General features: G+C 39.9%; 1 protein-coding gene across 4 annotated transcripts in view; it reads left to right on the forward strand.

Annotated features, from left to right (window-relative positions):
- The window catches only part of rhbdl3 (rhomboid, veinlet-like 3 (Drosophila)), a 122,623-nt gene that overhangs the window by 92,177 nt on the left and 18,258 nt on the right, over positions 1–12,188 (forward strand). For all 4 annotated transcript variants that reach the window (XM_073851798.1, XM_073851799.1, XM_073851800.1 and 1 more), the window contains one exon: positions 2,016–2,164. In XM_073851798.1, coding sequence (XP_073707899.1) covers positions 2,016–2,164 — 149 coding nt within the window. The remainder of the gene's footprint in view (positions 1–2,015; positions 2,165–12,188) is intronic.

Raw genomic sequence — 12,188 nt, forward strand, 5'->3', positions numbered from 1 at the left:
ATCTTGAGAGGTTTAATGTATTGTTTTATTTGAGTTGATTTCCTCTAAGGCTGTGGCTGAAGTCAGCTGTAGTTCTTGTGTTTCTCTTTCCATTGATGATTCATCAGGTGTTCATCATTAATGATCAATCATCACATAATGATCTCCTTAACTCCAACACTGTGTCAATGCTACTTGAACACTCTGTAGTGTGGAAACACATGAACACTGAGCAGTGCTTGTTTAACACTGGGAATAATTACATAAACCTTACCTGTTTCATTCACGTATCACTGATGCATATGAATCACATTAAGTTTATTAATATGTTTATATCAAAACTATGTAATCCAAATACATGGAAAATTAGCATTTAATTGAATTACATAAAGTTTATTTTTAGACCGAATTATTTTTTTGAGTGTAGGCTACTTATGATCAAAAATAGTGCAATGTACTGTGCTCATGTCGGATTGTAATGCACTGCTATTGAGGTGGGATAAGTTAGTGTAATTATACATGCAAATTAAGTACATATGTAATTACATACAGGTATTTTTTTAAAGTAATGTAAAATAAGGTAAAATAAAATGTAAAAACAACTAAACTGTATCAAATGATTATTTAAATGATACAGCATAGTAGTTTAAAACATGTAATACTGTATGAAGTGGGCTCATTACTGCTGTTCTAAATAGAATAAAGTCACTAGAGAGCACACTAATCAGATGCCTGTGCTTGAACTATCCTTTAAAATTATTGAACAATTAATGAATAGAGAGTCATTAAATGGAGTCTTTCTCCAGTTCCATCAAAAATGCAAGTAATATGCAAATCATCATACCAGGCCCCACTTTTCAGTAGGAAAGCTCAAAAGATTCTAGTAGGCTGCCTCGATGCCAAAATGTGCAACTGCTGCAACTGAACAATATGCAAATAATCATACCAGGACCCACTTTTCAGTAGGAAAGCTCAAAAGATTCTAGTAGGCTGCCTCGATGCCTAAATGTGCAACTGCTGCAACTCTGTTGCAGTGCTCTGCATAGGCTGGAACTTTCAAATTGTGCTCTGCATGGGAGACTCTGTTCTCCACACCGCTTTCCCTATGTCAGGGATGGGGAAACTTGATCCTCGAGGGACGGAGTCTCTGCAGAGTTTAGCTCCAACCTTAATCAAACACACCTGAACAAGCTAATCAAGGTCTTTAGGATACAGGTTGGTATTTTATTTTTTAGGGTTGGAGCTAAACTCTGCAGGGACACCGGCCCTCGAGGATCAAGGTTCCCCACCCCTGCCCTATGTAGAGATGTGGGAACACTTGAGTCTATCCCAGCATCTCATGTCAGGGAAAACCCTAGACAGATGGCTGGTCCATCACAGGCCTAAAACACACTTTCACACTCTCACTAATACCTACTGGCAATTTAGTGTCTCTAATTAATCTGACCTGCATGTATTTAGATTGTGGGGGAAACTGTGGGAGTACCCAGAGAAAACTCACACTGAGAAAAACACACGAGAGCATTCAAACTTTAAGCGAAAAGCCCTCCCGGCCCAACCAAGACCTGAATTGAAATAATAATAAATGTTTATTTACAATAAATATTGTTATTATTTAGTAGTGAATTAAATGTTTATTAATATTTAACATTTTTTTTTTCTCTACATCTCCATCTCCCCTGAGGTAATTACATTGCATTGTGGGGTCACCTTTCTTTAATACATAATATAAAAAAAAACATCAAATTTGAATGATTCTTTAAGAATCATGTGACAGAATTACAATTCAATAGTATATTAAAGTTTCTTTTCAAAAATGTGGCCTCTAATTTTGGGATTTTATGTATTGTATCTCATGCTAGCTTAGAATTCTGTAACTAGCTTCTAAGGCAGCATAATTATGTTTCCTACCATTTAGAACAGCTATTGTGTGAAGAGTACTTAAAATGCTTCCTCTGTAGGCGGCCCACTATGTTTTGAAGGACAGCATAAGTGTCACATTAGTAACAAGCTCTTACTTTACACATTTTCTTCAGGTTGTTGTCTTTATGTATTATGGACTCCAACTTAACCGCTGGGTTCTGCAAGTCTCATCACCATACTTCCTGAAGGGCCCATTGCCATACCACCCGCAGCTCAGAGCTCAGGCCTGGCGCTACCTTAGCTACATCTTCATGCATGCAGGGTGAGTTACACACTAGTTATATTATTACGGGATACAGTGACTTATTAGGTTAATATGATTATGTTCATACATGAACATTAAATATTTATTTGACTTCAGATTAATTTAAAGTCAAGTCAAGTCACCTTTATTTATATAGCGCTTTTAACAATACAGATTGTGTCAAAGCAACTGCACAGTATTTAAACAGAACAATAGTGTGTAAGTAACGCATTATTGTAAATAATCAATTTTCAGTTAAAGGCAGTTCATCAATGAATTCAGTGATATCATTGTCAGTTCAGTTCAAATAGTATACGATATCGCTGGAAAGTGTCCCCAACTAAGCAAGCCAGAGGCGACAGCGGCAAGGAACCAAAACTCCACAGGTGACAGAAATGGAGAAAAAAACCTTGGGAGAAACCAGGCTCAGTCGGGGGACCAGTTCTCCTCTGGCCAGACGAAACCAGCAGTTTGTACCAATGTCCGATTGTAGAGAACTCATCAGGATCCTGTGGTGTAGCGCCGATGGCCGTCTAGGTTGGCGAGGTCTTTAGTGATGATCCGTCTCTGGAGCTCATCTGGTTGACATCCATGGCTATTGAAGTCATCTCCAGGTGGTGATCCATGATCTAAGCTGGGTGCGGACTGGATCCGGGGGACTGCAGTGACCATCTGATCCGGATACAGGCTGGGTCTGGTGGCTACGGTGACCTTGGAATAAGAATGAAACAGACTAATATTAGCGTAGATGCCATTCTTTTTACGATGCAACGACTGCATCAGATGTTATGGGAGGTGTTTTCGGTTCCGGCTGACCTAATTAATGCAGCCTAACAATCCTTTAACGGATTTGAATTATAGGTGCAATTAAAGGTGCAATAGGAGATCTTAGGAAATGCTAACTTCAGCCTGATAGCACTGAAAGTGAATGTCAAACCCTCCCTGCAAATCGCCGTCCAAAGCCATGTTCCTTGATCTACACACACAGACCAGACGACCAGAGACAGCATTACTACAATATATTGTAATGTTCAACAATATAGAAATGTTGAAATGTTCAACAACCCAGATAGGAAAACTGTGTGTTGCTAATAATGCACAGGAGACGTATTTTCCCTGGGTTTAATAAAACGCCTCACACAACGACACACTTGCCCACATACATGGGATCGAGCGAGGAAAATTTTACTCAAGCATGCATCCAACTCAGGTCACAAACAGAAAGGAAATAAAATAGAGAGAGACAGATGTCAGTAGAGCGAGTCATCTCTTCACCTTTCCAGAACGTACTGACACAAGCATATGCGCAGTTGTCAGTCTGCCACAAAACTACCGGAAATGCTCTTGTGGCCGTTACAACACCATATGTCATTAACTGTGAGAACACTTTATAGTACAGTTAGTTAAAGTATTCACAACAAAATCTCCAGTGTTAAAATCGCAGTGTTAAAGGCTTTTGGAGTGAAGTGTTAAAGTTGTGGTGTTGAATTTAGGGAGGATTAACACTAGCTGGTGTAAACAGTACCCTCTGGCGGGTGTTAATACGGAGAGTTAACATTATTAACACTGTTGAGTGTTATTAGTAACATCCGGGACATTTGCTCGCTGTTCGCGGCTCACCTATCTGACATATTTTTCACAGACGGCCACCATTTTTTTTGTTCGGGATGCGGAGCATTTGAGGACGGAAAACAGCGAAATAAAGTGTTACATATTACTTACAAAATGTGTTTTTGTAATATCATATCGTTTTATAACGATATTTATTTGTATGCGTCTAAACTTCTCTCAAAGTCATTTTCTTCCACTCGCAATGCGGAACAGACGAGGATGCTTCTTTTTAAAATGGAAACAATGAGAGTTAAGTGTTTTATCTAGCACTTTTGTGATGCTGCAAATGGTTGTGGGTTTCTTGCTTGGCTGTGGACTGCAGAGAAACACATCTTGTCTTGCTGAAAAAAAAGAAAGGGACTACATTCTCCAAGGAGGTTCAAACACCATTGTCACAGACTTTGTTCAGTGAGCATTAACATGCATTTAGTGTTGATGGTAATGAATAAGATGATGTTGTTTAAGCAGATAAATGAAAGCATTATAATCTTAAAAACATTCAGAATACATATGGACCAAATAAGAATGTTTTTTTGTGCATCTGCACTGATTTGCTTTGACATTATGTTTTAACTGTTGTAAGAACATGTTCTCTACACTAAATGTTAAGACATTTTGGTGCAGGGAAAAAGATTTACAATGTTTCAATTGAAATAAATAAATAATGTAAACATGCACTGTTTTGTGGATTATTTTTTTCATTTCTTCTTTACCTGAACACACAGCAAAATCTGGTGTGCAATGAACTCAATTTGGGTCAAATTTAACACTCCTAAAATGTATATATGACTCCCTCTGTTTTGGAGTTAAAACAACACTTTCGAAAGTGTGAAATATGTACATTACTCAGAGAGTACATTTTAACACTGTAAGAGTTTATTTGTAATCCAACAGAAGTGTGACTGAAATAAACTAATATGCTGGATTTACAAATACAGTATACTCTTACAGTGTTAAAATGTACTCTGTGAGTAATGTACATGTTTCACACTTTCGAAAGTGTTGTTTTAACTCCAAAACGGAGGGAGTCATATATACATTTCAGGAGTGTTAAATTTGACTCAAATTGAGTTAAATGTACACCGGCATTTTTGCTGTGTTACAATACCAGGAAGAAATATTAATTTGGTGATGTTTGCTTGCCATTCTCACTCTGTCTGCACAGCTTACGTGAACAGGGTGTGCAGAGGTATGCAAATACATATGTTGACAGTCAGGTATGACAGCCTATCGTAATGTTTGGACCGAACATTTTGATTGGATTAATATTTCTTGGTCCTACGCCTTACACAGAATAAATAAATGCATATACACTGTGTGCAAAATTATTAGGCACATTGATATTGTGGTCATATTTTTTTCCAAGCACATTTGACCAATTCCAAACCACATCAATCTTAATAACTACTATTCATTTTGTATTTAATTATTTTTAAGTGATAATTGTCCATGAAGGCTGGAAGTGAAACACTCCTTATATTCAGGTGTGCAGAATTATTAGGCACATTTTCTTTTACAGATAAAATGAGCCAAAAAAGAGATGTACCTCTGACTGAAAAGTAGTGTCCCGGATGTTTTCTCCTCCTCCTGTTTTTTCTGACAATGCAGACGCAACGAGCGTTTTTCTGTCCGGTGGTCATGCCTTAACTTTGCAAATTCCAGTATCGCATTAGTATTGCATCCTTCTCATGGGCATTTAATAGTTTTTGACTTTTCAGTCAGAGGTAAATCTCTTTTTTTGGTTCATTTTATCTGTAAAAGAAAATGTGCGTAATAATTCTGCACACCTGAATATAAGGAGTTTTTCACTTCCAGCCTTCATGGACAATTATACACCACTTAAAAATAATTAAATACAAAATGAATAGTAGTTATTAAGATTGATGTGGTATGGAATTGGTCAAATGTGCTTGGAAAAAAAAAATATGACCACAATATCAACGTGCCTAATAATTATGCACACAGTGTAAATGCATTTAGAGCACTTAACTTAATGATTGCTATCGGGAAGATACTTTCAACCACCTTTAATGTTAAATAAAGATGAGCTTAAACTTCCTCTTCAGAGAAATAGTCTATTACAATCATCCTTGCAATAATAATAAAATATTAATTGATATATAAGTATGGAACTGAAATTTAAGTTACTTGTCTGTGTACTAGCTAGCAAGTTAACATGAACCATCCACTTTCTTGAAACTGAAAAATAAGCAGAATTTGCACAAACTGAACTCCAACTTATCCAGATAGCCACCGAAACCAGGAACAGACCTCTGAGACGTCTATCAAATCTTATTCAGAGTGTCTATTTACACTAAGTGCAAATAGCCCACCTTGTTGGCAGAAGCTATTTACACTAACTCTGTCCACCAACATGTGGTTGGGCTAGACAACATTACAAAAGACAGCTCTTAAACAGCAGAACCGAGTTCAAATGTGCCTTTTGCCAAACTCATTCTTGTCCCTTTTTCACATCTCAAATCAGATTGAAAAAAGTTTTTTTCAATAAAAATTAAGTAAATAAAAGAAAAGATGAAAATAAAGTATATTACATAGTGTAAATAGAATATATCTCTATTTGCACTTAGTGTAAATGGCATATATCGCTATTTACACTAAGTGCAAATAGCCATTGCCGATTTTATATGCTTACTGTACAATGTAAATATATTAAAATAAAAATTAGAGTTGACCAAACCTAATATTTACTACATTTTCTAGTTAAAGGAGTTAAAGGAGAACAAGAATTTACAGATAATTTACTCACCCCCTTGGATATAGTGGACGTCTATGGTGCCTGTGAGTTTGAACTTCCAAAATGCAGTTTAAATGCAGCTTCAAAGGGCTCTAAATGATCCCAGCCAAGGAAAAAATGACAATTTATATGCTTTTTAACCTCAAATGCTCATCTTGTCTAGCTCTGCGCATACTCTGTGTGTTCAAGACAGAATAGGTCGAAAAACTCTCCCATTTTCATTTTCTCCTTCAACTTCAAAATCATCCTACATTGCTGCAGAAGTACTGACCTTGTACAAAGTGAACATGCAAAGAACATCAAATGCCTTTTACAAAAAAAGGTAAAACAGCGATGTAGGGAAAATGAAATGGGAGTTTTTCGACATACCCTTACTGTCTTAAACTAGAACCCTTCTTCCTTGGCTGGAATCGTTTGAAGCCCTTTGAAGCTGCATTTAAACTGCATTTTGGAAGTTTAAACTTGCGGGCACCATAGAAGTACACTGGAGAGAAATACTGAAAAGTTTTCCTCAAAAAACATAATTTATTCATGACTGAAGAAAGAAAGACATGAACATCTTGGATGACAAGGGGGTGAGTACATTATCTGTGAATTTTTGTTCTGAAAGTGAACTTTTCCTTTAATGCTTTTGAGATACTGTAAAAATGGTATGACAAGACAAAGATACCTCTGAGTGATAAGATGTATGAAACCACTGGTATGCTACAGTTTAGTGGCCATTACACAAAAATATTTGACAGCTCAATACTACATTTGACAAATCTGAATACAGAGTGCTGTAAATAAGCAGGGAAAAAAAAAACTTTCTCAGGTGCATATCAGGCTTTCATGGTGATTAACAAATACATTCCATTTTCCCTGTTGTAATTTAAAGAGTTATTTGTATCTCACATCATCCAAGCATATTGCAGCCTCAAAATGTGGCTCACTGCTGCTAATTCATGCCATTTTTAGATACTGCTTTGATTAGCTGTTTCTTTTCTGGCATTTTAAAATGCTTACGCCCTCAATGCAACATTTTCAGACACACAAAATGATATTAAAGCACATTTCAAAAAGCTTTTTTTTGGAGGATTGAAGGCCTGTGTCCCTGGTTGATAGAGGGCTTGAGCCCCTGTGATGTGTCTGATGTGTTGTGATCTGTGGGGTTTAATGTTTTATATTACACTCATCTACAGAGTAATCTCCCCATTAACCCAAGCAAGTGATCCGCTCTATCTGCTGCACCAACAGAATCCCAATAGGAGAACACACAGACCCTTTCACACAAACACAGGCATTTTCAAAAGTCACTCTCTAACCTGGTTTCATCAGCAGCAGGTAGGGCATGACTCATTCTGAGATGGTGTCATAGCATTGCAGCATTAAACACCACATGATCTCAGATGATCAGCAGTTGTATCAAACATCATTTTGTTTGGAGCAGAAACAGAAATGTCCTACTTGCATTGTCTACTAACCTTTTTTATTTTGCCCTTCTAAATCCCTTTCATATGATTCTGCTTGTAATCTGGTGTGTAAAGGCCATTTTAATGGTCAGTGCCAGAAGAAAATGGGTACTTACTGTACGGGCATTATTTTTGGCATTGTCCTGTTCTTGAAAGTTTTGAGATTCATTTAACAGTACCAGTCAAAAGTTGTAAGATTTATAATGTTTTTGTAAAGACGTCTTTTCTTACTGAATACACCAAAAGCAGTAATATTGTGAAATATTTTTACTGTTTAATTTATATTATTAAGTGCTTTCTATATGAAAATATTTTATCAAAATATCAAAAATATTTTTTCAGCTTCATTATGTCACGCTTCAGGCAGGAACACACGAACAACGACGTAATAAAAAGTAAGAGAGTATTTAATAAATCCAATGGGAACCAGGCAGACACAGGAACACAAGGAGGTAACATTAAAGACCGACAGCATTGAGGGGAAAACACACTCTAAATACACAGACTGATTACACATCCAGGTGGAGACAATGGGTGAGAAGCCAAAACACTCAGATCTGCGGGGGGAATTGATGGGAGAAACCAAACTAAAAGTCCGGGGGTGTGACAATAGGTGCGTTCGACTTCATGCGGCGCTGCACAGACCGATCGGCGGCTGACTTGAAGTAGTGCATGCCGGTTAGAAATTTTGTCCAACTTGAACCGGCGCCGACACCACGTGACGTTCACGTGTGGCATCAAAGTAACGCAAGAGCGTTTCGAGAACCGTCGGCTTGCTCAGCCAGCGCAGCATTTCAGAAGGGACTGCGCCAGGCTGTGATGACGTCACAGCTTCTCATGATTGGCCACATTCACCACATGACGATGATCACACGTGTTTCGTGCATAACAAATCAATTTGCATGCCATTTCGTAAATAGTTTACGATCTTTTGACTGCAGTACATTTTTTCCCTTAAATTCTGTATATTGGATTTGTGCATAAGTTTATTATTGTACTTTTTTCATACAGACCACTTATAGTATTCAGCTGCAAATTTAAGTAATGTTTTTTATGGAATAACTAAAATGTCACAGACATTTAATGTAATGTGGTCAACATTGATTGATGCTGAAATCTGTAGTTGCTGCTTTACTTGCATGTGCTGCATTTCTTCCAACAAAAAAGGTATTTCTATAGCTTCCAGTTCATGTGCAATAAAGTAGGCAAACGCCACGTGATCTGCCATGTTTGAGGAAGCAACGAGATCCCCAACTTGTCCGACTTGATGGCTCCGTTTTCAGCTCCTCCCCGACTGCTTTCGGCTAATCTCGCCGATCGGTCTGCGCAGCGCAGCATGAACACCTATTACCTCCCCCTCCCGGAAGGCGTGTCCTCGCGCCGACAAACGGGAAACAGCAAACAGTCTTAGGAGGGGGTTTCGGCTGAGGACGGACTACCGGGAGGAGGGCAAGACATGGAGTCCAGAATGGTGATGGAACAGTCCATGGAGGTGATGACGGAGGGAGGAGCCAAGGAGGTGACAGGAGGGGGCTGGAGCAGGAGGAGCCAGGTGAGACCCAGAACGCAGCCATGATGGAATGCCCCGGTGGAGCCGATGGAGGGAGGAGCCATGGTGGAGGCAAGGCTGACAACTCCATGGGGCCGACCGACGGAGGCGGAGCAGGTGGTGGTGGAGCCCAAGGCGGAGACGGAAAGCCGATGATCTTGGGCGACACCGCGGATCCATAGGGCCAAGGCGGAACCCAAGGCTCGGGTGACCAAGGCGGAGATGGAGATCCGGAGGTCCGCAGCGGAGCCGGAGCGACAGAGGGCAGAGGCTGTGCTCGCGGGAGGGAGGAGGTCCACAGAGCCGGTGGGATGGAGCGACGAGGCACAGCCGGAGGAGTAGAGTCCAGAGGCGAAGGTGGGGCGACGACTGACCAGGGCGGAGCCGGAGGGACGATGGAGCCCGGTGGAGCTGGTTGACCGACGGGCGACGGTGGAGACGAGGGAGCAGAGAGCCGGGGTGGAGCCGCAGGGTCGGAGGGCCGAGGCGGAGTCCAGGGCTCTGAGGCTGGAGGCGATGGTGAGGGATCCTCCAACCATGACACCGATGGAGACTGGCAGACCCACGGCGAACCCACCGCACAGATGGTGGGCTGAGGGTGAGCAAGGGGACAGACAGAAGACAGCGGGGATTCTGGAAGGCTGGGCGGAACCAGCGGAGAATCAGGCAGAGACAGAAGAGGGAGGGTGGGTGGGAAATCCAGGCAGATAGGCATTTCCGTGAAACAGTCAATTAAATCCCCAGAGTTGTGCTCATGCTCACCCCCAGTGGTGGTGCAGTGGGCAGGGCTCTCTACCGCCCTCTCTTGCTCCACGAAGCACTCCACCGTCGCAGATGTAATGGCCGGCTCTCGCACCTGGTCGGAAGTTTTGAGCCCATCGGCGCTCCATACTTCTATCGCTCCGGGCTCGGGCTTCCCGTCTACGATGGGTTCAGGCTCGTAATCCGCGGGTCGGGGGGGCTGGCTGGGCTCTGGGTCTGGAGTGGCACTGACGAGGTTCTCCTGGGAACGGGTGGAAAACGAGAGTTTGTTTCTCGCCAGTGTCCACTCCACAAACACGGCGAAGTCCGCTCGAGGGCCGTCCTCGGACGACGGCGTTCTGCATGACGCGTTGAGGCTAGCGTCATAGAACGCACAGAGCGCGTCATCCGGATAGCTGGTGGTGTTAGCTACAAGCTGGAACATGAGCGTAAATCCCTCGAGCGGTAAATCCCCCTGCTTCAGCCGGAGGAGGATGAATTCTGGACGTAGGAAGGAATCCATGGGGGAAACACAACGGAAACAAAAGACTGTAAAACAGAACGATAAACAAAACGGGGTGAAATACGCAAAAAAAAAAAAACTGTATCAGTCGGTCTTTCTGTCACGCTTCAGGCAGGAACACACGAACAGCGACGTAATAAAAAGTAAGAGTATTTAATAAATCCAATGGGAACCAGGCAGACACAGGAACACAAGGAGGTAACATTAAAGACCAACAGCATTGAGGGGAAAACACGCACACTAAATACACAGACTGATTACACATCCAGGTGGAGACAATGAGGGAGAAGCCAAAACACTCAGATCTGCGGGGGGAATTGATGGGAGAAACCAAACTAAAAGTCCGGGGGTGTGACACATTACTGCAGTCTTCAGTGTCATATGATCTTTTAAAAATCAAAATGCTTATTTGCTGTTCAAGAAACATTTATTATTATTATTATTATTATTATTATTATTATTATCAATATTTAAAACAGTCAACTACTTTTTTTTTGGGGGGGGGGGTTATAGAAATCATTACTTTTATTTAGCAAGGATGATATAAATTGATCAAAAGTGATGATAAAGACATTTATATTGTTACAAAAGATTTCTATATCAGATAAATGCTTTTCTTCTGAACTTTCTATTTATCAATGAAAGTTAAAAAAATTCTACTCATCTGTTTTCAACATAATAATGACATGGAGTAATAATGCACAAAATTCTCCTTTGAAATCACAAATAAATTAGATTTTAATATATATTCAAATTGTAAACAGTTATTTTAAATCGTAAAAATATTTCGACATTTTACTGTACTTTGGATCATTAAATGCAGGCTTGGTGAGCAGAAGAGACTTCTTTATAAAACATTAAAAAAAATTGCGTATCTAGTGTATTTCACCTCACAACAGTTTACTGAGATAATTTTTACTGTACAACATGCTAATGCTATTCCTTAGAAAATGTATTTAATATTTAATATTTTACAATACTAAGTATTTTAATATTTATATTTTGGATCACGTCTTTACACTTTCTAAAATGTTATTTCTTTCACAAATTATATCTATATCTTTTTTATGAGTGGCAAATTTGTGTTTGCTGGAGGAGCAAAGCAAGTGTTGTTGCTCTGATCTCTTGTGGTGATATTCAGAGCAACAGCATGATTACAATCAGTTCAATATACAAGAAGGTAAATTAAGACAGAGTGTTCCCAGTTACTTTGTCTTTTTTGCTCAGCTAACAAAAATAGCTCTAAACAAAGCCACAGCAGAATTATCTGTCACACGTTATTAAAGTACATTACAGTACAGTGTGTACATACAGTATAATTTGTATACAGTATGTGATTGCATGTAGACACGCTTTTTTATGTCTTAAATGTGTGTCTGTGTTTCAGTATTTGTGTCTAAATGTGTGTCTAT

Source organism: Garra rufa, chromosome 12 (assembly GCF_049309525.1).
Source record: "Garra rufa chromosome 12, GarRuf1.0, whole genome shotgun sequence".
Taxonomy (NCBI): Eukaryota; Metazoa; Chordata; class Actinopteri; order Cypriniformes; family Cyprinidae; genus Garra; species Garra rufa.